Here is a 24,714-nt window from a genome sequence, read left to right on the forward strand (position 1 = left end):
CCAGGGCTTTCTACAATGACTCAAGTGATCGGAGTCCCATCCCTTCTGATGGGAGGCCTTCCCACAAAACAGTCTCGGAAGGATACCCGGGACTACAAGGATCATACTCACTTGGGTAGATCCATATCCCCTTTCGTAGTAGTTCTGCTCTCTCAGCCATCTGACTATGGGACCAGTCAACTCATACTTCTTCATTTTCAGCAAGGCCAGCAAGGCGTACGAGGTGCCCTCAATGTTGAAGGTGCGGGCGTTCTGCTCTTCCCAGCGATTTCCCCCTAGGCAGCAACAAAGAAGGCGAGCTAAAGGACTCTGCCCAAGGACATCCGCTCATTTGAGCAGATCTGACTGGACCATACCATTGCCTGACTCCTTCCCCAACTTTCTGCACGGAGGATCGGTAAGTCAAACTGGTTTTTGCCCCTTTCGGGCTGAGCAGCTACCCAATATTGGGGTCTTGGAGGATTGTTTCAATTAGGATGAGGAATTGGTGATAGGCCTCAGGTACGTTCTCTGGTGTAAACCTGATTGCTTACGAAAATGCACAGAAAGTGCCGCTTCCCTGAACATAAGATGAACTAAAAGCAGGCAACTTCCTTGCTGAGAAATCCCCAAGTCCGCCCAACAAGCAATGTCTCTCTGCTTGTTTCATAATACTTCTCCAGGTTTTCAGCTGGTTTCTGCCTCTAACGCACAGGATGCAAAACCAACATACTAGCCCTTGCGTTTGCAATCAGGGAAACCCCTCAGCCCACATGCCTTAGCTCTTGACCTGCTGTGTGCCTTAGGCAGTCCCTACATTGTTTTTAGCTGTGTCTACTACAGAAAGAGTCTTGATTGCTCCCTCCACTGAGTCAAGTTAATGGGCACACCCATTAACTTGAACAAGGGCCTGATCTACACTTAAAACTTAAGTCGTCATGGCTGTGTCACTCAGGGCATGTGAAAAATCTACACACACCCACCCTTCCGGAGCGCTATAGCTATGCCAAACTAACCCCTAGTGCAGACACAGCTAAGTCAATGGAAAAATGCTTCAGTTGACCTAGCTACCGTTGATCATGGTGGTGGACTCCCTACAGAGATGGGAAACCCCTTCCATGGGTGCAGTCTGCGTCTACAATAGCGGGTGATACCACAATAGCTGTAGCACCATGACTGTGCAGCTCTAGTCCCTGCATTGTAGACATGGCCAAGGTCTGTGACCGTTTTGGGATCAAAGACCCACCTGGCACCTTTCAACATAACATTGTTATATCTAGACAACAGCTTTGTCCTGCCCTGTTTTAACTATCCCAAACAATGGGGCAAACTCCATTTTCCTTGCGGGCAATATTATTCTCTATCCTCTGAAATTCCCCTTTGTTCAGTTTCATCCAGTTACATCCTCCTGACCCACTCTTTTCTCTCTCTTTCTCTTTGGGGTTTACATCCTTTAGATATACGTACAGGGCTCTCCGATTCCTCCTGAGGTCAAGTAATACCATATATCTCTGCCACATCCAGATCTCAGACACATTGGTGTAAATCTGGAGTAACTCCACTCAACCCAGGAGAGTTACTCTGGATTTACACCCAGTCCGATCAATCTCAAATCTGGCCAAAAGGAACAAATCTATGCCTGTTATTCATTCCTCATAAATTAATCCCTCTCCAACCTCCTTTGCTTCTCTTCCCTGACCCCCATCCTGACTTGGCCACATCTTTCCAGTAGTTGATAAGATGCCCTCATTTACCTGTTGAAGCTCTCATGAGCGCCTCCTCGGTGTTCAGTGTCCCCACCATCGCTAAGGCATAGGACGCAAGAGCCACAGTGTAAGGTCTGGCTAAAGACTGGTACCTTTGGACTAAGTAGTCAGCGGCTTTGCTGATGCTGCCATTCAAATTCTATGAAGTGACAAAGAAAACAAAAGAAAATCAAACTTGTGGGTTAGGCTGAGATTTCGGGTGGTGTTAATGTAACATCAACGGACCCTGGTCATCGGAGGACAGGATCGAACTTGGGAAGCTAAATGCATGAGCCTTTACTGTCTGAACTAAAAGCCCTAAGGCTGTAGAGCAGACTCATTAATCTCTCTCTAAGTGGTCTTAGTGCCATTACATGGGACAGAACACCACGCCCAGGAGCTGTGTGGGTTACATTAAGACATTACAAATTTACGTGTCTTCCAGCTTTATTTAATTTCTCAGTGAATTTTGTGCTGGTGAAAGACAGAGGAGGCAGGAAGACATGGAAGTGAGATATTTGAGGGCAGAGAAAGGGGGCATTTCTGGACCACATGCAGAATGTCATCAGGAATGAGATCAAAGTCTGTAGCAGGGCCAGCCCTAGCCCAAATGGCACCCCAGAGCATTTTTGGCGTCCACCCTTCTATTTGTTACATTTTTGAATAACTTATTTTTTATTGCATTTGTAGCCCATTTCACGACTTTGATGCACAATTCGCATGCATGATTTATCCCTGTTGTATAAGACGAAATACGGGACCCTTGGGGTAAGTGGCTGTCTGTAGTGTGTGTTTGTGTTTGGGGGTTACTTGCTGTGTGCTGAGCTTGTGTTCGTCTGTTTGAAGGACCATGTGCTGTGGCTGGCAGTTGGAAGCTGTGAGCTTCTAAACAAGGTTTGAAATCTAGAAGCCTCTGTTCATTGGCTGAGCCTTAGTCAGAGGGCGGGGCTATCAAGGAGGCCAGGGCTTTATAAAGCAGTGAGCAAGTGACCAGGGAGCTTTGCGAAATAGGGGCCGCTAACAGGGAGTTTCGAGAGGGAGTTGGGAAGGGGGCAAGATACACTTGCCATTCTTTAAAATCTGTAAACTAAACTATAATCAAAACTTCTTGATTTAAACAAAAACCCTCTCAGTAACCTAGGTAGCTGTAGATGAGAATGGAGGCAGAAGCCCAGCAGCAGAGTGTGGGCTATCCTGTTTATTGCGCTCAGTGTAGCATGTATGATTATCTGCCCTGTGGGCGGGTGGCGTATGTGTGCATTTGCTGCAAGGAGCTCCTGGCCCTCAGAGACCGCGTACGGGCTTTGGAGGCCAGGGTGGCAGAACCAGAGGAGCTAAGGAACTCCAGTCATAGGAAAAGGCAGGTGTTAGTAATGGGAGATTTGATCATTAGAAACATAGATAGCTGGGTTTGTGATCACCGGGAGAACCGTATGGTGACTTGCCTGCCTGGTACGAAGGTGGCGGATCTCTCAAGGCATCTAGATAGACTTATGTATAGTGCTGGGGAGGAGCCGGTGGTCGTGGTACATGTAGGTACCAATGACATAGGGAAGGGTAGGAGAGATGTCCTGGAGGCCAAATTTAGGCTGCTAGAAAAGAGACTGAAATCCAGGACCTCTATGGTGGCATTCTCAGAAATGCGTCCAGTTCCACGCGCAGGGCCAGGTAGGCAGGCAGAGCTTCAGAGTCTCAATGTGTGAATGAGACGATGGTGTAGGGAGGAGGGGTTTAGTTTTATTAGGAACTAGGGAAACTTTTGGGATAGGGGAGCCTATACAGGAAGGATGGGCTCCACCTAAACCAAAGTGGAACCAGACTGCTGGCACTAAACATTAAAAAGGTTGCAGAGCAGTTTTTAAACTAAGAGATGGGGGATAGCCGATTGCTGCAGAGGAGCACCTGGATCAGACAGAGACTTCTCTTAGAGGAGAGTCTATTGATAGAGATTCTCTAGGTTTTAGTCAGGAGGAGAGGATGGAAGTGGATAAAGTGTGGACCAGATCAGACGAGAAACATTCACATAAAAAAGAATCTGACACATCAGAAAAAGGCAGACAATTAAACAGTGACAAGTTTTTAAAGTGCTTGTACACAAATGCTAGAAGTCAAAATAATAAGATGGGTGAACTAGAGTGACTCGTGTTAAAAGAGGATATAGATATAATAGGCATCACAGAAACCTGGTGGAGTGAGGACAATCAATGGGACAGAATCATTCTGGGGTACAAAATATATTGGAAGGACAGAACAGGGCGTCTGGCGTGGGGAGTGGCACTATATGTGAAGGAAAATGTAGAATCAAATGAAGTAAAAATCTTAAATGAATCTACATGTTCCATAGAATCTCTATGGATAGTAATTCCATGCTCTAAATATAACAATAGACATCTATTATCGACTACCTGACCAGGACAGTGATAGTGATGATGAAATGCTAAGAGAGATTACAGAGGCTATCAAAATAAAGAACTCAATAATAGTCAAGGATTTCAATTATCCCCATATTGACTGGGTACATGTCACCTCAGGACGAAATGCAGAGAAAAAATTTCTTGATACTTTAAATGACTGCTTCATGGAGCAGCTAGTACAGGAACCCACAAGGGGAGAGGCAACTCTCGATTTAATCCTGAGTGGAGCCCAGTATCTGGTCCAAGAGGTAACTATAACAGTACTGCTTGGAAATAGTGACCATAATATAATAACTTTTAATATTCCTGTGGTGGGAAGAACACCTCAACAGCCCAACACTGTGGCATTTAATTTCAAAAAGGGGAACTATGCAAAAATGAGGAGGTTAGTTAAACAGAAATGAAAAGGTAAAGTGACTAGAGTGAAATCCCTGCAAGCTGCATGGACACTTTTCAAAGACACCATAATAGAGGCTCAACTTAAATGTATCCCAAATTAAAAAACACAGTAAAGGAACTAAAAAAGAGCCACCGTGGCTTAGCAACCATGTAAAAGATGCAGTGAGAGATAAAAAGGCATCTTTTAAAAAGCGGAAGTCAAATCCTAGTGAGATAAATAGAAAGGAGCATAAACACTGCCAAATTAAGTGTAAAAATGCAATAAGAAAAGCCAAAAGGGAGTTTGAAGAACAGCTAGCCAAAACACAAAAGGTAATAACAAAATGTTTAAGTATATCAGAAGTAGGAAGCCTGCTAAACAACCAGGGGGCCCCTGGACGATCAAGATAGAAAAGGAGCACTTAAAGACGATAAAGTCATTGCGGAGAAACTAAATGAATTCTTTGCTTCAGTCTTCACAGCTGAGGATGTTAGGGAGATTCCCAAACCCAAGCCGTCTTTTATAGGTGACAAATCTGAGGAGTTGTCACAGATTGAAGTGTCACAAGAGGAAGTTTTGGAATTAATTGATAAACTTAACAGTAACAAGACACCGGGACCAGCTGGCATTCACCCAAGAGTTCTGAAAGAACTCAAATGTGAAATTGCAGAACTATTAATTATGGTTTGTAACCTGTCCTTTAAATCAGCTACTGTACCCAACAACTGGAAGATAGCTAATATAACACCATGTGGAGGAGGGATAGCTCAGTGGTTTGAGCATTAGCCTGCTAAACCTAGGGTTATGAGTTCAATCCCTTGAAGGGGCCAAGGATCTAGAGCAAAATGTATGTATATATATATGGGGATTGGTCCTGCTTTGAGCAGTGGGTTGGACTAGATGATCTCCTGTGGTCTCTTCCAATGCTGATATTCTATGATTCTATTTAAAAAGGGCTCTAGAGGTGATCCCAGCAATTACAGAACAGTAAGTCTAATGTCAGTACCAAGCAAATTAGTTGAAACAATATTAAAAAAATAAAATTGTCAGACACATAGAAGAACATAAATAGTTGGGCAAAAGTCAACATGGTTTCTATAAAGGGAAATCATGTCTTACTCATCTAGTAGAGTTCTTTGAAGGGGTCAACAAACATGTGAACAAGGGAGATCCAGTGGATATAGTGTATTTAGATTTCCAAAAGGTCTTTGATAAGGTCCCTCACCAAAGGCTCTTACAGAAATTAAGTTGTCATGGGATAAGAGGGAAGATCCTCTCATGGATTAAGAACTGGTTAAAAAAAAAACAGGGAACAAAGGGTAGGAATAAATGGTACATTTTCAGAATGGAGAAGGGTAACTAGTGGTGTTCCCTAAGGGTCAGTCCTAGGACCAATCCTATTCAACTTATTCATAAATGATCTGGGGAAAGGGGTAAACAGTGAGGTGGCAAAGTTTGCAGATGATACTAAACTGCTCAAGATAGTTAAGACCAAAGCAAACTGTGAAGAACTTCAAAAAGATCTCACAAAACTAAGTAATTGGGCAACGAAATGGCAAATGAAATTTAATGTGGATAAATGTAAAGTAATGCACAATGGAAAAAATAACCCCAACTATACATACAATATGACGGGGGCTAATTTAGCTACAACTAATCAGGAAAGAGATCTTGGAGTCATCGTGGATAGTTCTCTGAAGACATCCACGCAATGTGCAGCGGCCATCAAAAAAGCAAACACGATGTTAGGAATAATTAAAAAAGGGATAGAGAATAAGACAGAGAATATCTTATTGCCCTTATATAAATCCATGGTACACCCACATCTTGCATACTGCGTACAGATGTGGTCTCCTCATCTCAAAAAAGATATACTGGCATTAGAAAAGGTTCAGAGAAGAGCAACTAAAATGATTAGGGGTTTGGAACGGGTCCCATATGAGGAGAGATTAAAGAGGCTAGGACTTTTCAAGTTGGAAAAGAGGAGACTAAGGGGGGATATGACAGAGGTATATAAAATCATGAGTGGTGTGGAGAAAGTGAATAAGGAAAAGTTATTTACTTATTCCCATAATATAAGAACTAGGGGTCAGCAAATGAAATTAATGGGCAGCAGATTTAATACAAATAAAAGGAAGTTCTTCTTCACACAGCGCATAGTCAACCTGTGGAACTCCTTGCCTGAGGAGCTTGTGAAGACTAAGACTATAACAGGGTTTAAAAGAGAACTGGATAAATTCATGGAGGTTAAGTCCATTAATGGCTACTAGCCAGGATGGGTAAGGAATGGTGTCCCTAGCCTCTGTTTGTCAGAGGGTGGAGATGGATGGCAGGAGAGAGATCACTTGATCATCACCTGTTAGGTTCACTCCCTCTGGGGCATCTGGCATTGGCCACTGTCATTAGACAGGATACTGGGCTGGATGGACCTATGGTCTGACCCAGTATGGCCATTTTTATGTTCTTATGATAAATTTGCATGCTGGGAGCTGTAAATCTGTATTTTTTCATGCCATATATAAGCAAATAAAAAAATTGGTTTCCTCTAAGCTTATAGAAACAAAGTTTATAGGTCCAGAACATTCTAGGAGGTTAAGGAAAAATGAATCCACATACGGAATACCGGAAACGTTTTACTTCAAACATTCGATTTTCCCTTTTGTCTTTAACAACAAAAACTGCACCCTGAGCCCGGTGCTCCTCCTCCCCCAAGCCCAGCACCCCAGACGGTTGCCTGGATTGCCTGCCCTTAAATCTGGCCCTGGTCTTTGGTATCAGACAGAAGCTGGAAGAGAGGAGGATGTGATGATGTGGTGGGCACGTACAAAGAGGGGATGAAGAGGAAATCCTGTTAGGGAAGCATTTGAGAGTAACATTTACTGGTGGAAAACAAGAGGATGGCCAAGAAAATAGTGGACAGACAATGTACATGAGGACAAAGCGCATATGGAGCAAATATAGGACTGGCAAGCCTAAAGAAGAAAGATGGAGGCAATTTTGGAGGAGGATGTCCTCTGTTTAGCCCCACAAAGGCTACAGTGGCTGAGCAAGCCTCCCCAAGTTGAGAAAGGGTATGTCGTCCCCATATCGGTTTGACTGGAGCACGGGATCTAATAATACCAAGCTCTTATATAACGCTTCTCCTCAGCAGATCTCCAAGCGCTTTACAAAGGAGGTCAGTCTCATTAGCTCCAAATTACAGAAAGGGAAACTGAGGCACAGAGCAGGGACGTTATTTGCCTGAGGTCCCCCAGCAGGTGTGGGATGAGAATTCAAGTCTCCTAAAACCTAGTCCAGTGCGCTACCCACTAGGCCACGCTGTCTTCACCCTACAGATGGTTGCCTCTCTCCTCATGCCGTATTGCTACAGCTGCAGTCAGCGGGCTCCTCTTCACTATAAAAGAGAGGTGGCAGCTGCCAGGCTGTTCTCTACAAGGGCTCCAAGACTCTGGAAGTTGTTTCCCAGCTTGGCCTGAAATAGCTCAAATGTGGTGACCTGAGCGTGCTGCAAAAGATGCCTCTTTGATAGGGTCCTTGGAGAGGGCTGAGGGTTTGTTTCTCCTAAAGATGAGGGGGTAGAAAGGAGGTTCGGTTGCTGTCTGGCCAGCTGAGTTCCTACTGAAATGATCACTTTAACTCTGCGGGATGTAACTGTGGTTAATGACGTGGCAGGGTGCTAGAGCAGGGGTGGGCAAACTTTTTGGCCTGAGGGCCACATCTGGGTATGGAAATTGTATGGTGGACCACGAATGCTCACTAAATTGGGGCTTGGGGTGTGGGATGGGGTGAGGGCTCTGGCTGGGGGTGTGGGCTCTGGGGTGGGCCCAGAAATGAAGAGTTCAGGGTACAGGAGGTGCTGGGGTGGGGCAGGGGGTTGGGGTATGGGGGGGTTGAGGGCTCTGGGGTGGGGCTGGGGATGAGGGGTGCAGGATGTGCGGCGCCAGCCAGGCAGCTCTGCGCACTGCACCATCTGCAGGTGTCACCCCTGCAGGTCCCATTGGCTGCAGTTCCCGGCCAATGGGAGCTGCGGGGATGGCTCTTGGAGCAGGGCCAGCGTGCGGAGCCCCCTGGCTGCCGCTACACATAGGAGCCGGAGTGGGGACATGCTGCTGCTTCCAGGAGCTGCACGGAGCAGTCCCTAACCCCGCTCCCTGGCGTGAGCTTGAGGGCCAGATTAAAAGATCTGACGGGCAGGATGCGGCCCGCGGGCCGTAGTTTGCCCACCCCTGTGCTAGAGCATTGCATAAGCATCTTTTAAAAATGATTTTAAATCTAAATAAGTAAATCAATTGAAGGGACAAATCCCAATCATATGTATGTAAGATCTTGACCACTGTTTCTGTCAAGAATCTTTCACATAGGCCCAAAATTCCACAGCTTGGTCTGAGGCATGTGGCCTAGTTAACAATAAACAATACATGGCTAAAAAAAAAGCTGGAATAAACTAAAGACAACCTTGTTTGTTTCAAGTAAACATGAGATAAGCTGGGTCAGCATAACTCCAAATGAAAAGCAGTAATTGGTAGGCGTATCAGACATCGCAGGCACACAACTCACTGAAAGGAGCTTTAAAGTCTGCCCGCTGGTTCAGGAAGAAAATAAAAGACGGTTACTCACCGTTGTAACTGTTGTTCTTCGAGATGTGTTGCTCATATCCATTCCAATCAGGTGTGCGCGCGCCGCGTGCACGATCGTCGGAGAATTTTCTACCCTAGCAACACCCGGCGGGTCGGCTGTGGAGCCCCCTAGAGTGGTGCCTTCATGGCGCTGGATATATACCCCAGCCGACCCGGCGCCCCCTCAGTTCCTTCTTGCCGGCTACTCCGACAGAAGGGGAAGGGGGGCGGGTTTGGAATGGATATGAGCAACACATCTCGAAGAACAACAGTTACAATGGTGAGTAACCGTCTTTTCTTCTTCGAGTGCTTGCTCATATCGATTCCAATCAGGTGACTCCCAAGCCTTACCTAGGTGGAGGGGTCGGAGTGAGACATTGCTGTGTGTAAAACTGCTGATCCGAATGCAGCATCGTCCCTGGACTGCTGTACCAGTGCGTAGTGAGCTGCAAACGTGTGGACTGATGACCAAACTGCAGCTCTACAAATGTCCTGGATCGGAACCTGAGCCAGGAAGGCAGTCGAGGAAGCTTGGGCCCTCGTGGAGTGAGCAGTGAGGTGCGGTGTTGAGACACCTGCCAGGTCATAGCAAGTCCGGATGCAAGACGTGATCCAGGAGGATAGGCGTTGTGAGGAGACCGGTAAGCCCTTCATCCGGTCGGCCACTGCAACGAAGAGTTGCGTTGTCTTTCTAAAGTGCTTTGTGCGGTCAATATAGAAAGCCAGGGCCCTGCATACGTCCAAAGAATGCAAACGCTGGTCTTGGCGAGTAGCATGTGGTTTAGGATGGAAGACTGGGAGAAATATATCCTGATTCAAGTGAAACGGAGAGACCACCTTAGGAAGAAAGGCAGGATGTTGACGAAGCTGCACTTTATCCTTATGGAAAACCGTGTAAGGGGGCTCGGATGTAAGCGCCCTGATTTCAGAAACGCGCCTTGCTGAGGTGATGGCTACGAGGAAGGCTGTCTTCCAGGATAGATACAGAAGTGAACAGGTGGCTAGTGGCTCGAATGGAGGCCCTGTGAGCTTAGAGAGAACCAGGTTGAGATCCCACGTCGGAACGGGCTGACGTTGTTGTGGGTACATCCGGTCTAAGCCCTTGAGGAATCTAACGACCATCGGGTTAGAGAATACCGAGGACGCGAGTTCCCCTGGGTGAAAGGCCGATATAGCAGCCAGGTGAACTCTAATTGAAGATATCGCCAAGCCCTGCTGTTTTAGGGAGAGGAGATATTCCAATATGAGAGGAATAGGTGCCTGTAACGGGGACATGGCTCGTTGTTCGCACCAACAGGAGAACCGCTTCCACTTGGCCAAGTACGTGGTCCGTGTTGAAGGCTTCCTACTGCTCAGCAGAATCTGTTGGACAGAGTGCAAGCATTGCCGCTCTGCCTGGGTGAACCATGGAGCAACCACGCCGTGAGGTGGAGTGATTGTAGGTCGGGGTGACGTAGTCGGCCGTGGTCCTGAGAGATGAGATCTGGACACAACGGAAGTGGGATCAGCGTCTGAACCGAGAGCTCCAACAGTGTGGTGTACCAGTGTTGTCTCGGCCACGCTGGAGCAACTAGAATTACTCGAGCCTGGTCTCTGCGTAATTTGAGCAGCACCTTGTGGACCAGTGGAAATGGAGGGAAGGCGTAAAACAGGTGGTCTTTCCAAGGAAGGAGAAACGCGTCCGATAGAGAGCCCGGGGCTCGCCCTTGCAGGGAGCAGAACACGTGGCACTTCCTGTTGGCTCGAGATGCAAACAGGTCTACCTGGGGAAATCCCCACCTCTGGAAAACGGAATAGATGATGTCCGGACGAATAGACCACTCGTGTGTCTGAAAGGACCTGCTGAGTCGGTCCGCTAAAGTGTTCTGGACTCCAGGGAGGAACGATGCCATGAGATGGATTGAGTGGGCGATGCAGAAGTCCCACAGGCGAATGGCCTCTTGGCATAGAATCGACGAACGTGCTCCTCCTTGCTTGTTGATGTAAAACATGGCCGTGGTGTTGTCGATGAGAACTAACACACAGCGGCCACGTAGGAGATTGAGGAATGCCTGGCACGCCAGGCGCACCGCCATCAGTTCCCGAACATTGATGTGCAGGGCTAGCTGGGGTGCAGTCCACAGGCCCTGGGTATGGTGTTCGTTGAGATGGGCACCCCAACCCAGAGAAGAAGCATCTGTGACCAGGTGCAGAGAGGGTTGTGGGGCGTGAAACGGCATCCCCTCGCAAACCACACTGCGATCTAGCCACCAGGTGAGGGAGGTCAAGACCGAGTTCGGAACCGTGATCACCATGTTCAGGCTGTCCCGATATGGGCGGTATACCGATGACACCCAGGTCTGGAGTGGGCGAAGCCGAAGTCTGGCATGCCTGGTTACGTACATGCAAGAAGCCATGTGACCCAGGAGGGTGAGGCACGACCTCACCGTGGTAATTGGGAAGGCTCTGAGTCCTCGAATGAGGCTTGTGATGGTATGAAAACGATTGTCCGGTAGAATAGCTTGTGCACGTCCGGAGTCTAGGACTGCCCCAATAAATTCTATCCTCTGGGTAGGCTCTAGAGTGGATTTCTCTTCGTTGAGTAGGATGCCCAACCCGTGGAATGTGTGTACTATGATGTGGACGTGAACTCGAACTTGCTCTCTGGTGCGACCGCGTACCAGCCAGTCGTCTAAATACGGGAACACCTGTATCCCTTGCCGACGAAGGTATGCCGCCACGACGGCCATACATTTTGTGAACACTCTTGGGGCCGAGGATAGGCCGAAGGGAAGGACTGCAAATTGGTAATGCACCTTGTTTACCACAAATCGCAGGAAGCACCTGTGAGGTGGGTAGATTGCTATATGGAAGTATGCGTCCTTCATGTCGAGGGCGGCGAACCAGTCTCCAGGATCCAGGGAAGGGATAATAGTCCCCAATGAGACCATGCGGAACTTCAACTTTACTACGAATTTGTTGAGTCCGCGTAAGTCTAAGATGGGTCGCAGACCCCCTTTGGACTTGGGGATCAGGAAGTAGCGGGAATAAAATCCCCTGCCCCTTAACTCTAATGGAACCTCCTCTATGGCCCCCATAGATAGGAGCGTAGAAACCTCCTGTATAAGAAGTTGCTCGTGAGAAGGGTCCCTGAAGAGGGACGGGGAGGGGAGGTGGGAGGGGGGGGATGAAGAAAACCGGAGAGCGTATCCCCTCTCCACCGTGCGAAGGACCCAACGGTCCGAGGTTATAAGGGACCAAGCACGGTGGAAATGGGAGAGGCGATCCCGAAAGGAGGGGGCTGGATCCTGGGAGATGACTGGGGCGCCGTCCTCGACCGCACCTTCAAAAGTTCTGCCTGGGGCCTGAAGGTGGCCGAGGTGGCCCCTGGTTCTGACCGGGTTGAGGGTCGGTCAACCTTCTCCTACCACCTCGCCCCCGCCTTCTGGTAGAGTCCTGTCTCGGACGAGGTGGGGGGGGATAGAACCACTGAGGTTGAGGCCGAAATGGCCTGCGCTGGGGTCCCGGAACATGCATCCCCAGGGAGCGCATGATTGTTCTCGAGTCCTTGAGGCTCTGCAGACGAGAGTCCGTCTTGTCCGAGAACAATCCGTGTCCCTCAAATGGTAAATCCTGCAGGGTTTGCTGCAGTTCCGGAGGCAAACCCGAGACCTGGAGCCAGGAGATTCTCCGCATGGCGATACCTGAAGCCAGGGTTCTCGCAGCCGAGTCTGCTATGTCCAAGGAGGCCTGTAAGGAGGTCTGTGCCACCTTCTTACCCTCCTCCACTAAGGCCCCAAACTCTTCCCTGGAGTCTTGGGGGACCAATTCCTTGAACTTCCCCATAGAGTTCCAGGAAGTAAAGTTATAGCGGCTCAGGAGCGCCTGCTGGTTAGCCGCTCTAAGTTGTAGCCCCCCGGCTGAATAAACCTTACGCCCAAACAAATCGAAGCGCTTAGCGTCCTTCGATTTGGGCGCTGCAGCCTGTTGACCATGGCGCTCCCTTGCATTCACTGATGACACCACCAGTGAGCACGGCTAGGGATGAGTATACAAGTACTCATAATCCTTTGAGGGGACAAAGTACTTTCTTTCCACCCCTCTGGCTGTGGGTGGAATAGAGGCAGGAGTTTGCCATATCGTAGTGGCGTTAGCCTGGATCGTGCGGATCAGGGGCAACGCCACTCTGGATGGGGCATCCGCAGAGAGGATATTCACAATGGGGTCCTGCACCTCCACTATCTCCTCTGCCTGTAGGTCCATATTACGCGCCACCCTACGTAATAGGTCCTGGTGCGCACGAAGATCAATCGGGGGTGGACCTGTGTTCGTTGTGCCTGCCACTGCTTCATCTGGGGAAGATGAAGAAGATGCCTCAGGTGGCAAGGGATCCAAGGGCGGGTCCTGGTCCAATGAGCCCTGGAGCGGAGCATCACCTGCCCCTGGGTCCAGGACGTCAGGTGGTGCGGGTACGGAAGCCTCCATGCCCCCTGGAGGAGGGCGAGAGATGGTGGACTCTGGGGCCCTTTGCTCAGAGTGCACCGAGCGAGAGGCTGATGGTGGTGGAGCCCCTTGTGCTTGGTGGTACGCCCACGGGGTCCAGAACGACCAGTGCGAAGGACCCTGAGCGGGATCCTCCGCTGCCTCCTGCCAGTGGCCCATGTCCGGTTCATCGGCCTGCCCCTGAGGGGGGTATGCCGATCTCGATGCCCCATCGGTGGAGCGAGACACTGATCTCGATGGCCATGGCGGTGCCGACCGCGCCGAGATGAGCTCCGGAAGATACGGTGCCGTTCGGTGCCGGTCTGGAGATGATCGGTCCTTATGCGGTGCCGGTGAGCGGTGCCGAGATCGGGATCGGTGCCGATGACCGCGTCGGTGCCGAGAGTCCGACCTGGACCTGGACGGCGATCTCGAGTAGGCCCGGTGCCGGGAGCAGCCCCTCGACGTCGAGCGTCGCTCGTATCGGTGCCGGGAACTACGTCTCGAGGTCGAACGGTACCGACGATCATAATGGTGCCGGGACGTAGAACGGTGCCGCAACGATGATTTTAGCCGCGAGTACGACCGGTGCCGAGGTGATATTCGGCGCCGGGACTGCGAGCGGCGTCGGGACCTGCTTCGGGACCTGGATCGGTGCCGTGGCTCCAGTCCTTGAGACGGTGGTCGCATCAGGGCAGGTTTCCCCCTGGATTGCACCGGACGAGGGGCCAACGGTGCCGGTGGTTGGGGCGGTGCCGGCTCCGTGAGAGCAATCAAGTCTCTCGCCGTCGCAAAGGTCTCTGGGGTCGACGGGAGGCACGGTTCCACCACTGACTCAACGGCCTCGGAGCCGGAGTCGACAGTGCCGGAGGCACCTGCTTTTGGTGCTCCACCGGTGGACGCGGCTCTACCCCCGGCACCGGGAGGGCCGGCGTCTTCAGGACGGCAGTCTCCTGCGCCTTACGGGATTTCTTATGTCCCGGTGATAACGATCGGCGCCGAGGCACTTGCGGCGGGTGCGGTGCCGAAGGGGTCCGGTGCCGCGGAGGCTTGTCCGACTCCACCCGTGGTGCCGGGGCAGTCGGTGCCGCAGGGGCACTGCGCACCGAGGCGCTTGGCGCTGGGGCTTGACGCGCCGATGGAGTGTCCGGGCTAAGTGCCGCCTCCATGAGGAGTTGCCGAAGCCGAAAGTCCCGCTCCTTTTTGGTTCTCGGTCTGAAGGCCTTACAGATCTTACACTTATCTGTTTGATGGGACTCTCCCAGGCACTTCAGACACGAGTCGTGCGGGTCACTTGTGGGCATAGGCTTAGCGCAGGACGCGCACTGCTTAAAGCCGGGAGCCTTGGGCATGAGCCTGGCTACGCGCCGGGGGAAAAAGGGGGAAGAACAACCCCCTTAATCCCCTTTAACTATATAACAACTATTAATAGAGTAAACTGAACAACTATCTAACTATATAACAACTACAACTATAACTACAACTATCTACAAAATGGAATAAGCTAGGGAGAGTGGAGAACAGCTATGCCACGCTCCACAGTTCCAATGACCGTCAGGGGCGGTAAGAAGGAACTGAGGGGGCGCCGGGTCGGCTGGGGTATATATCCAGCGCCATGAAGGCGCCACTCTAGGGGGCTCCACAGCCGACCCGCCGGGTGTTGCTAGGGTAGAAAATTCTCCGACGATCGTGCACGCGGCGCGCGCACACCTGATTGGAATCGATATGAGCAAGCACTCGAAGAAGAACAGTACATTCTCTCCAAATGCCAACCAGAGTTCAGGGAGAGGCCTAACATGATAGCATGAGTTCTGGCATCCTCTCTTTCACAAATGCATCCTCCCTCACAGATGCCAATCCTAGTTTGCAGAAATGCAAGGGTAAACCACACACAATTGGGTATGGCTGTGTACTGTTTAATGTTCTTTTGCTTTAAACCCTCCAGGTATGTACTTGTGGGCCAACCTGTCTGAAAAGAGCCACCGTCATCTCTATGGATCTAAAATCAGGATTTAACTTACACATTGCAAAAGAAGAATTTTGAGGAATAACACCTGTGTATTAGCCAATACGTTAACCTGAGCTATGGGCAGAGCCATTATGTAATCTTTTAGACTAATGGCTTATTGTGCTCATTCTGTCTTGCTGCTAGAACCTATCCAGGGGCTCGGGAATTCCCACCCCGTCACTTCTCTCCACCCATTGGCACCCTATATGATCTACTGTAATCAATTGTTTAGCCTAATAAGCGAAGTGACACTCCTCCAGCACTGTGTGTAATAAACCCTCATGCTTAATTCTACATGGTGTCAAACTTCTGTTCCTTCATCAATGTCCTGTAACTAATTCCCTGACACGTTCAGTTCCCCTTAATATTCCTGCATGCTTAGATTGCAAACTCTCTGGGGCAGAGACTGTCTTCTGGTTCTGTGTTTGTACAGCACCTGGCACAATGGGATCTCTGGTCCTGAACTGAGGGTCCAAGGGATTACCTCAATATAAATAATAATTATAATAATAACGGGAAACTTAAACCAGCCCAGATTGTAATCCTGAAAGCCTTGTATTCTGATAGTCTCTCCTTTTGTAGATGGGGAGGCTGTTAAACCATAGCAAGATGAAGCCAAACCCAAATAAGGACTCATTGCTTCTTTCCAATGTATGAAGATGGTCTCTACGTTATTTTAAATCATTTTTCTCTGCTTGGTTTTTTTATATGATAAATATCCAAGCCCAGCTTCTCTCATTTTCCTGGCAGACTCTTGCCAGATCGTTGGAGGACTCCGAAGGCTGCGTCCCAATGGCATTTGAGACCTGAGCCCCTCAATGGGTGTGCGAGGAAGAGAAGACTATCTGGCAACGCCACTAACTCCTTCCCCAGCAAATTCCACATGCCACGGGGTGTGGTTTATAGGGGATGGAAAGATGGGAAAACCTGGGTATGAACATAGAAGTGCACATACGGTGCAGAGATACTCACGTTGACTTGATCCTTGCAGATGTCCTTGACCTCTTCCAATGCAATCAGCACGAAAGCCGTTAAAGAGACATCAGGCTCTGCACCCTTGTACCCTCCCTAAAGGGAAGCGAAGGACAGATTTGGGATAAGAAAGTCCCCCGAGTACCATGAAAAGAAAGAATTAATCCCAGGCCCTCAGCATAGGAAATTAGAACACATGCTTTCTAGAAAGCTACCCAAGAATGGACTCTCAGTCATGGTCAGACCTATCGCTGAACCTCCTTTTTTCTAACGAACACCTGTCGTGCAATGGGCCACGTTCTGATCTCAGTTACTCCTTTGTCAGTGTGGAAGAACTCCAACCAAGTCAATAGAGATGCTTCGTATTAAACCAGCGTGAGAGAATTTAGCTCACCAGGCTGGTGCTCAGGTCCCACCACTAGCTCTCAGGCAGCTTCCCGTGCGTTAATGGATCAACCCCAGTGACATCAAAGACTAAACTTTGGCCTGTGAACCACCAAGGCAGCAGCACTCCTCTGGGGCAATGCAAATCACTAAGCCCGGGACGAAGTTCATGAGCGGTGAGGACAAGGCATTCTCAGTCAAGGGGACCTGGCTGGGGAACCAATGCCCAGGGGAGATCAGGCCAGGCCAGAGCCTAAGTGTCTTTAGTAAATGCTGCAAAACTATCCCCTTTGGAGACGTCTTTCCACCACGAGAACAACACTCACAGCACTAACCCCACCCCCTTCTATCTAATAAACGGGGCCGCCCAGAGGATTCAGGGGGCCTGGGGCAAAGCAATTTCGGGGGCCCCTTCCATAAAAAAATGTTACAATACTATAGAATACTATATTCTCGTGGGGGCCCCTGTGGGGCCCGGGTCCTGGGGCAAATTGCCCCACTTGCCCCCCCCCACCGGGCAGCCCTGCTAATACACCCACACACGGACACCCCCTAAACCCAGACATGGACACCCCCTTCTGCCTTAAACTCTAACACTGAGACCCCTAACACAGAGTCCCCTTAAACCTCGATACTGACAGCCCTAAACCCCAGGGGTGCTGGAACAATGTTTATAGTGGGGGTGCTGAGAGCCATTGAACCAAACTGTAACCCTGTATATAATGGAAACCACTTCAAGCCAGGGGTTGTTGCAGCACCCCATGCACCCCTAGTTCCAGCACCTCTGCTAAACCCTGACACCCCTTCAGCCCCTAAACCCTAACACTGAGACCCTTAAACCCCACCACTGACACCCCTAAAACCTCAGAGGGGTAGCCGTGTTAGTCTGGATCTGTAAAAAGCAACAGAGGGTCCTGTGTCACCTTTAAGACTAACAGATGTATAGGAACATGAGCTTTTGTGGGTGAATGCCCACTTCGTCGGATGCATGTAATGGAAATTTCCAGAGGCAGGTATAAATATGCAGGCAAGAATCAGTCTGGAGATAACGAGGTTAGTTCAATCAAGGAGGGTGAGGCCCTCTTCTAGCAGTTGAGGTGTGAACACCAAGGGAGGAGAAACTGCTTCTGTAGTTGGATAGCCATTCACAGTCTTTGTTTAATCCTGATCTGATGGTGTCAAATTTGCAAATGAACTGGAGCTCAGCAATTTCTCTTTGGAGTCTGGTCCTGAAGTTTTTTTGCTGTAAGATGGCTACCTTTACATCTGCTATTGTGTGGCTAGGGAGGTTGAAGTGTTCTCCTACCGGTTTTTGTATATTGCCATTCCTGATATCAGACTTGTGTCCATTTATCCCTTTACGTAGTGACTGTCCAGTTTGGCCAACGTACATAGCAGAGGGGCATTGCTGGCACATGATGGCATATATAACATTGGTGGACGTGCAGGTGAATGAACCGGTGTTGTAGCTGATCTGGTTAGGTCCTGTGATGGTGTTGTTGGTGTAGATACGTGGACAGAGTTGGCATTGACGTTTGTTGCATTGATTGGTTCCTGAGTTAGAGTTGTTATGGTGCGGTGTGTGGTTGCAGGTGAGAATATGCTAAAGGTTGGCAGGTTGTCTGTGGGCGAGGACTGGCCTGCCTCCCAAGGTCTGTGAAAGCGAGGGATCGTTGTCCAGGATGGGTTGTAGATCACTGATGATGGGTTGGAGAGGTTTAAGCTGAGGACTGTAGGTGATGGCCAGTGGAGTTCTGTTGGTTTCTTTCTTGGGCTTGTCTTGTAGCAGGAGGCTTCTGGGTACACGTCTGGGTACATGCTAAAACCTGACACTGATGCCCCCTAAATCCTGACATTGACAGCCCACTCTACACTGTAAACCCTGACACTGAAACCCCCAAACCTCAACACTGACAACCCCTTCTACCCTAAACCCTAACACTGAGACCCCTTAAATCCTGAGACTGATACCCCCAAGAGCCCAACACTGACACCCCCTTTTACCTAATAAACCCTAACACTGACATGCCCTAAATCCTGGCACCCATAAATCCCAACCCTGACACCCCTAGCTCCAACAATGACCCCCCCTTCCACTCCTAAACCCCGAACAACAACAAAACCAAAAATGATCTACCCCCAGCAGAATGTTTACCCCCAACAAGTGAGAACTGCCAAAGACTCCATGAAGTCCACTAAGGACTAAATAGATACAATCTGGCTCATTGGGCCTGAATCTCCATTCACTGCTGCCCAGGTAATTGCACTGGGTTGTTCCACTGATGGGAGAGAGAGAGAGGAGATCAGTCTGCGTGAGCACAGACTTTGGGATGTAGCCCAGTAAGACGTCCCTTTCAATTATGAACCAACAAGTTGCTGTGATGATTGAGGTGGGTAGTGATTGGTGTGTAAAAGTCAAAGGAAACACATACAACCATCTCTCCGTGGTATACAGGGGCATGTTCTTGGAAGACTCCGTTCGGCTTTTGCTTTTCCAGGATCAGCCATTTCACCGCCCTGCAGATAACTTGGTTTTCAATAGGCACCAGTTTCTTAGCCATGGCAAAGACCTTCACCACGTACGCCGTCAACCTAAGGGCAGAATCAATCACATCACGGTCACTCCTCTCTTCCCGGAATTGCCTTCAGTGTGAAAGCTGGACCATCTGCACTCAGGTATGAGTTGAGACGATTCACAGCAGTAAATGGAGTGAGGTTCATGTGGGTCAGTTTATGGTAACCTGAAACCTGAGTGAGCAGGAGCTAGGGAAAATGTCACCGCTTGTCTGGGAAAGCGCATCCAGACACTGCTCCGTATTACGGCTGGCTCTACTTGAAATGTGCCGAGCTCTCGCCGCCTGCAGTGGTATGACCAGGATGGTGGGGTTGGGGGCCCGCTGTGGACAGCTGGCCACTGGGAACTGGACTGGAGAGTCATCAAACTCAACTTCACACAAGCCAGTGAACAGCTGTCAAGATGGTAAAGGTTAGTCTGAGCCAGCGACAAACTAGCCACCTAAAAGTGAAAGGACCTGGAGTTCATTACTAAGGCTGCGAGTCTGTCACAGAGGTCATGGAAGTCATGGATTCCGTGACTTTCCGTGACTTCCCCAGCTGCAGAGGCTGGTGTGACTGGCCTCAGGGACCGCCCGAACATCAGTCCCGGGCGCGTCCCCGGGGACCCCCTGAGCAGCAGCAGTCCCAAGGGCCTCCCTGGGAGCAGTCTGAGCAGCAGCGGCTCTGGGAGTAACCCCGGAGGCCATCCGAGAGCAGTCCCCAGGGGCCTTGGAACAGTGGGCGGCCGGATGCAGTCAGACCCTGCCGCTGGAGCAGGAGCCAGCTATCAGCCCCTGGGAATCCCGCAGTGCAACGGTGCCCCAGGGACCCCAAGAGCAACGGCTCCCCAGGGACCCCAGAGCAGCAGTGCCCTACGAACAGTTAAGAATTAGTCAGGGGTGTGACACCCTGATGGGGTATTTTTAGTAAAAGTCATGGACAGGTCATAGGCCGTGAATTTTTGTTTATTGGCCGTGGCCTGTCCATGACTTTTATTAAAAATACCCATGACTAAATCTTCACCTTATTCATTCCCAATCCCTCAAGCCATCCGCTCGCCCACACTGAACTGTCACTGAAATCACTCGAGCCACATTTACAAGGTATTTAGGCGCCCAAAGATGCAAATAGGCACCCTGCAAGATTTACCAAAGTGCCTAAGTGAGTTAGGCACCGAACTCCCATTGAGTTTCAAAGGGAATTAAGCCCCTACTCTGCTTAGGTGCTTTTGTAAATCCCACCGGGTGCCTGTCTCATCTTTGGGCGTCTTTCCATTGCCATCTGTGGGAGTTGGATTGGGTACTTTTTTCCCATTGTGTGTGTTGACCTTTGCCCTCTGGTTCTGGGCTGGAGACTGACTTGCTCTGGCTCACATATTGCATGTGTAGGGTCAGGCTAACGCTGATCAAGAGGGTGCATTAGAAAACCCACTGTCCTCACCAAGTGCTTGCTGGCCGGTCTTTGAAAGCGGCGTATGAGAAGTCGGGTTTTTTGTAAACCATCTGCTGCGTGTAACCTGAAACAGGGAGAGTAAGAAGGAGCTGTGCGATGTCTGGCGAGTGTCTAATGAGGACTTTACATGCGTAAGGCAAATGAAGTCAGAGCTGTGACCCCTGCCGCGGCTGTCTGAGTTGTGTGGCTCTCCCTTTTTCTGCAGGCATCTCTCAGGAGGGACACAGCACAGCAACTCAAGGGAAGCAAAGGCAGAAAGCTGTGTGGTGGGGAAGCCGATTGGCATGGGCACTGCCCCGTTCCTCACCAGCATGAATCCTCCCTTCGGGGTGGAAGTGGGGCCAAGTGATTACAGTGTATGGGGACCTGGGAGGTGGGATGCCTGGGTTCTATGCCAGGCTCTGGGAGGGGAGGGTGGGTTAGTGTTTGGAGCAAGGTTCACTTGTCAGTTGTGTCACTCACTGTGTAATGTGCTGTTGTGCAAGTCACTGTCTGCCTCAGTTTCTCCATATTGTAAAAAGTTAAGGGATGGGATGTTTGTAGTTCAGACACTGCGCCTAATGTAGGCGGCCCACAAGAGGGCCTGTGGTGTAGTGACAGGGACACCTGTTCCTTCAGGAGCTAGGCTGAAACCTACCAAGTTCTCTCAATCGTCATGAGATTCTCTCTCCTTCCTCGCTACCAAGTGTCAAACTGACATGGATTTGAACTGTGGGTGAATGGCCTCCACCCCACAACCATCCCATCCCCCACACAACAGCCATAGACCAGCAATGAACAGGAGCCCAAAAGCCCAGCAGGACTGAAAACGGGGTTGGGCCTTTGTCTGCATAGGAAGGTCTATTCAGAGTTATCATGACTAATACCAACGTACATTGTGGGAGGGATATTAAACCTCATGCTTCAGGTCTTAAACCAACCTCTAAAGGGAGTAGGAGACCAAATATGGGAGGCAGATTCTCTCTCTATTTTAGGGACTTATCTGGCCCCCATTACCATAGTACCAGGGTGCCTCACAATCTTCAATGTATCTACCAAGGGCGCCGGAACAGGGGGAGCCAAGGGGACATGGCCCCTCCCACTTTTTTCCTGCCTTATGGGTGAGTGACAGGGGGAGGAGAGGGCGGAGAGGAGTGAGCAGCAGAATGGGGATGGGAAGAGGGGGAACAAGGGCAAGGGCAAGGACTCCGGGGGAAAGAGGCCTCTTGGGGTGGAGTGTGGGTGGGCCCACAGAGGGAGAGTCAGAGCGGGGGTGGGGCTTTGTGGGGAAGGGCAGAGTGGAGGCAGGGCCACGATCCAGGTGCCGGTGGGAGCTTATGGAGCTCCTACTATCTACCCTCACAACCCCCCTGTGCAGTAGGGCACAGCGACTCTCTCCGTTTGCAGAGGGGGAAATGGAGTCACAGAGAGATTAAATGACTTGCCCAACATCACACCAAGAGTGTGTGGCAGAGCAGGGAACTGAACTGGTGTCCCCTGAGTGCCAGGCTACCTCCCTGATCCCTGGACTCTCTATCACCCAATGTGCTTAACATGAGGTTTCTGAAGCATTTGGTACCGGCCACTCTCCGAGACAGGCTACTGGGCTAGATGGACCTCGGGGCCAGTCCTGTGCAGCAGTTCCTGTGTCCCTAACGCGAGCCTGAAGAGGGATTTGCTGTCTGGCATGAGAAGTACTTACCTTTCATGATCAACTTGATGGCTTCCGCTCTGCGTTCCACCCCAATCCTTTCCCACTGCTCGGTGCTGTCCAGGTAGATGGTGGCGATGACCGGGGAGGTCATTCTGATCATATTCTGTTCCCCACAGCCATACGGTGTCACAATGAGGTGCTTCAGGTTGGCCCCGTCGATGGAGTTTTCGACAATGATTGTCACGGGGTTTCCTGGCCAAGGAAATAACACGGCGTGAATTCGAACACGGAGAGCAGGCGCTGGTGGGGACGGAGAGACAGACAGACCTCTCTGCGGGCAGTGACGGATTGAGAGCTCAGTCCGGCATGGTGCTGAGCACACCCAAACCCCATGAAGGTTGGATCCTAACCAGAAACAATTGATCCAGGCCCTGTGTGCTGACAAGGTCCCCGCAATGCTCTGAGCATTTCTCACCAAGCCCTCCTAGGCTACTTTCCTCCAGCCCTGCCAGCGGTGGGGATAGAACCTGGACATGCCCACTCTGAAAGCACCGGCCCTTACTGGTTGAGCTAAAAGGTGGCAAAGGAAGGACTATTATCCACATTTTACAGATGGGGAGCTGAAACACAGACAGGCTAAGGGAGCTGCCCAAAGTCCTCAGGGACGTCTGTGGCAGAGCAACGTCTTGAACTCAGGCATCCCAAATACTAAGCTGGGGCCCAAACCACTAGAGCAGGGGTCTCAAACTCAAATGACCACGAGCACCACATAAGGACTAGCACATTGGCCTGAGGGCCGCATCACTGACAACCACCCCCCCGCTGCCCCTGGCCCTGCCCCCACTCCATCCCTTCCATTAGGCCCCACCCCTGCCCCGCTTCTTCCCACCCCTTCCCCACCCCCATTCCAACCCCTTCCCCAAATCCCCGCCCCTGCCCCACCTCTTCTCCGCCTCCTCCCTGAGTGCGCAGCTCCCCGCTCCTCCCCCCTCCCTCCTGGAAAGCGCTAAGCGCCGCCAAACAGCTGTTTGGTGGTGGGAAGTGGCTGGAGGTAGGTAGAGGAGCAGGGATGCGGCACGCTGGGGGAGGGGAATTTGGCAGCCACATAGGGTGACCAGATGACAGGAAGAAAATATCGGGACACAGGGGGGGGGGGGGGGTCACTGGCGGAGCAAAAAAAAACCAAAAAACCGAGTGCTGCCGGTGTAAGGACACAAACAGCTCCCTCTCCCAATTCCCTACTGTGACCCAGTGCTGCTGGCAGTCGGGGGCGGGAGCTGAGAACAGCCCAGGGCTGCGGGCAGTCAAAGGAGATTATGCACCCTTCCTTAGGTATGCATACCTTCAGCCTCTGGTTTTTAGGAGGGGGGGGGGGGGGGAGAGAAACCAACAGAAAACAGCTGAGTGCTGCCGGCAGTCAGAGGAGAAGAAAAAAAAAAGCCGAGAACAGCTGAGTGCTGCCGGCAGCCCGGCAGAGAAAAAAAAAAAAAAAAAGCGGAGTGCAGCGTCCCGACCGAAGATCAATCGGGACGCGGGACAAATGCCTAAATATCGGGACGGTCCCGATTTTATCGGGACGTCTGGTCACCCTACAGCCACAGGAAATAACTTGGTTGGGGCGGGGGGGAGGGGGAGGCGGTCACAGGGAGCTTGGTGGGCCGCAGCAAATAACAACGTGGGCCGCAGGCTGTGTGTTTGAGACCCCTGCACTAGGCCATCCTGTCCAACGACATAGGCTGCCCCCTGGGTGCTCCTTATTTCTGTGCACCTGTCTCTCCTGTGAGCACCTTGTTTAGCCACACGCCGACAATGACTTTGCTGTATCTTGGCCATTAATGCTCGATAGTGCACGTAGACAGTTGTAACAGAACCAGGTGGGTAATCGGTTCACCTCCTGCGAGTGTGGCTACCAGAGAAGAATTCATTGCTCCCTTCACTCTGTTTCTAAAGCATAAAACACTTTCACATCAGAGGCCCTTGCCTTGGATGCTGACTTTGGTCTCCGATTCTGTGTCTGGAACCCTGTCATCTATATCTGCCGCTTTCACCTTCACTTCCTGGACTCCCCCTGAAAAGGAAGGACGAGGAGAAGAGACAGTGAAATGCCATCCGTCC

General features: G+C 50.6%; 2 protein-coding genes and 1 long non-coding RNA gene across 4 annotated transcripts in view; 2 read left to right on the forward strand and 1 right to left on the reverse strand.

Annotated features, from left to right (window-relative positions):
• The window catches only part of LOC101950459 (complement C3-like), a 214,266-nt gene that overhangs the window by 114,238 nt on the left and 75,314 nt on the right, over positions 1-24,714 (forward strand). The window lies entirely within an intron of this gene.
• Positions 1-24,714, reverse strand: part of LOC101953192 (complement C3) — a 219,455-nt gene that overhangs the window by 18,616 nt on the left and 176,125 nt on the right. For both annotated transcript variants that reach the window (XM_065576277.1, XM_065576276.1), the window contains 7 exons: positions 24,581-24,667; positions 22,648-22,851; positions 20,955-21,030; positions 19,391-19,550; positions 16,575-16,670; positions 1,734-1,884; positions 112-275 (listed from right to left, as the gene is read on the reverse strand). In XM_065576277.1, coding sequence (XP_065432349.1) covers positions 112-275; positions 1,734-1,884; positions 16,575-16,670; positions 19,391-19,550; positions 20,955-21,030; positions 22,648-22,851; positions 24,581-24,667 — 938 coding nt within the window. The remainder of the gene's footprint in view (positions 1-111; positions 276-1,733; positions 1,885-16,574; positions 16,671-19,390; positions 19,551-20,954; positions 21,031-22,647; positions 22,852-24,580; positions 24,668-24,714) is intronic.
• LOC135977128 (uncharacterized) lies at positions 257-15,678 on the forward strand. Its single transcript, XR_010594477.1, has 3 exons — positions 257-397; positions 2,415-2,492; positions 15,540-15,678. It is a non-coding gene; the product is annotated as an uncharacterized LOC135977128 (long non-coding RNA).

The sequence above is a fragment of the Chrysemys picta genome, chromosome 22 (assembly GCF_011386835.1).
Source record: "Chrysemys picta bellii isolate R12L10 chromosome 22, ASM1138683v2, whole genome shotgun sequence".
NCBI classification, from domain to species: Eukaryota; Metazoa; Chordata; order Testudines; family Emydidae; genus Chrysemys; species Chrysemys picta.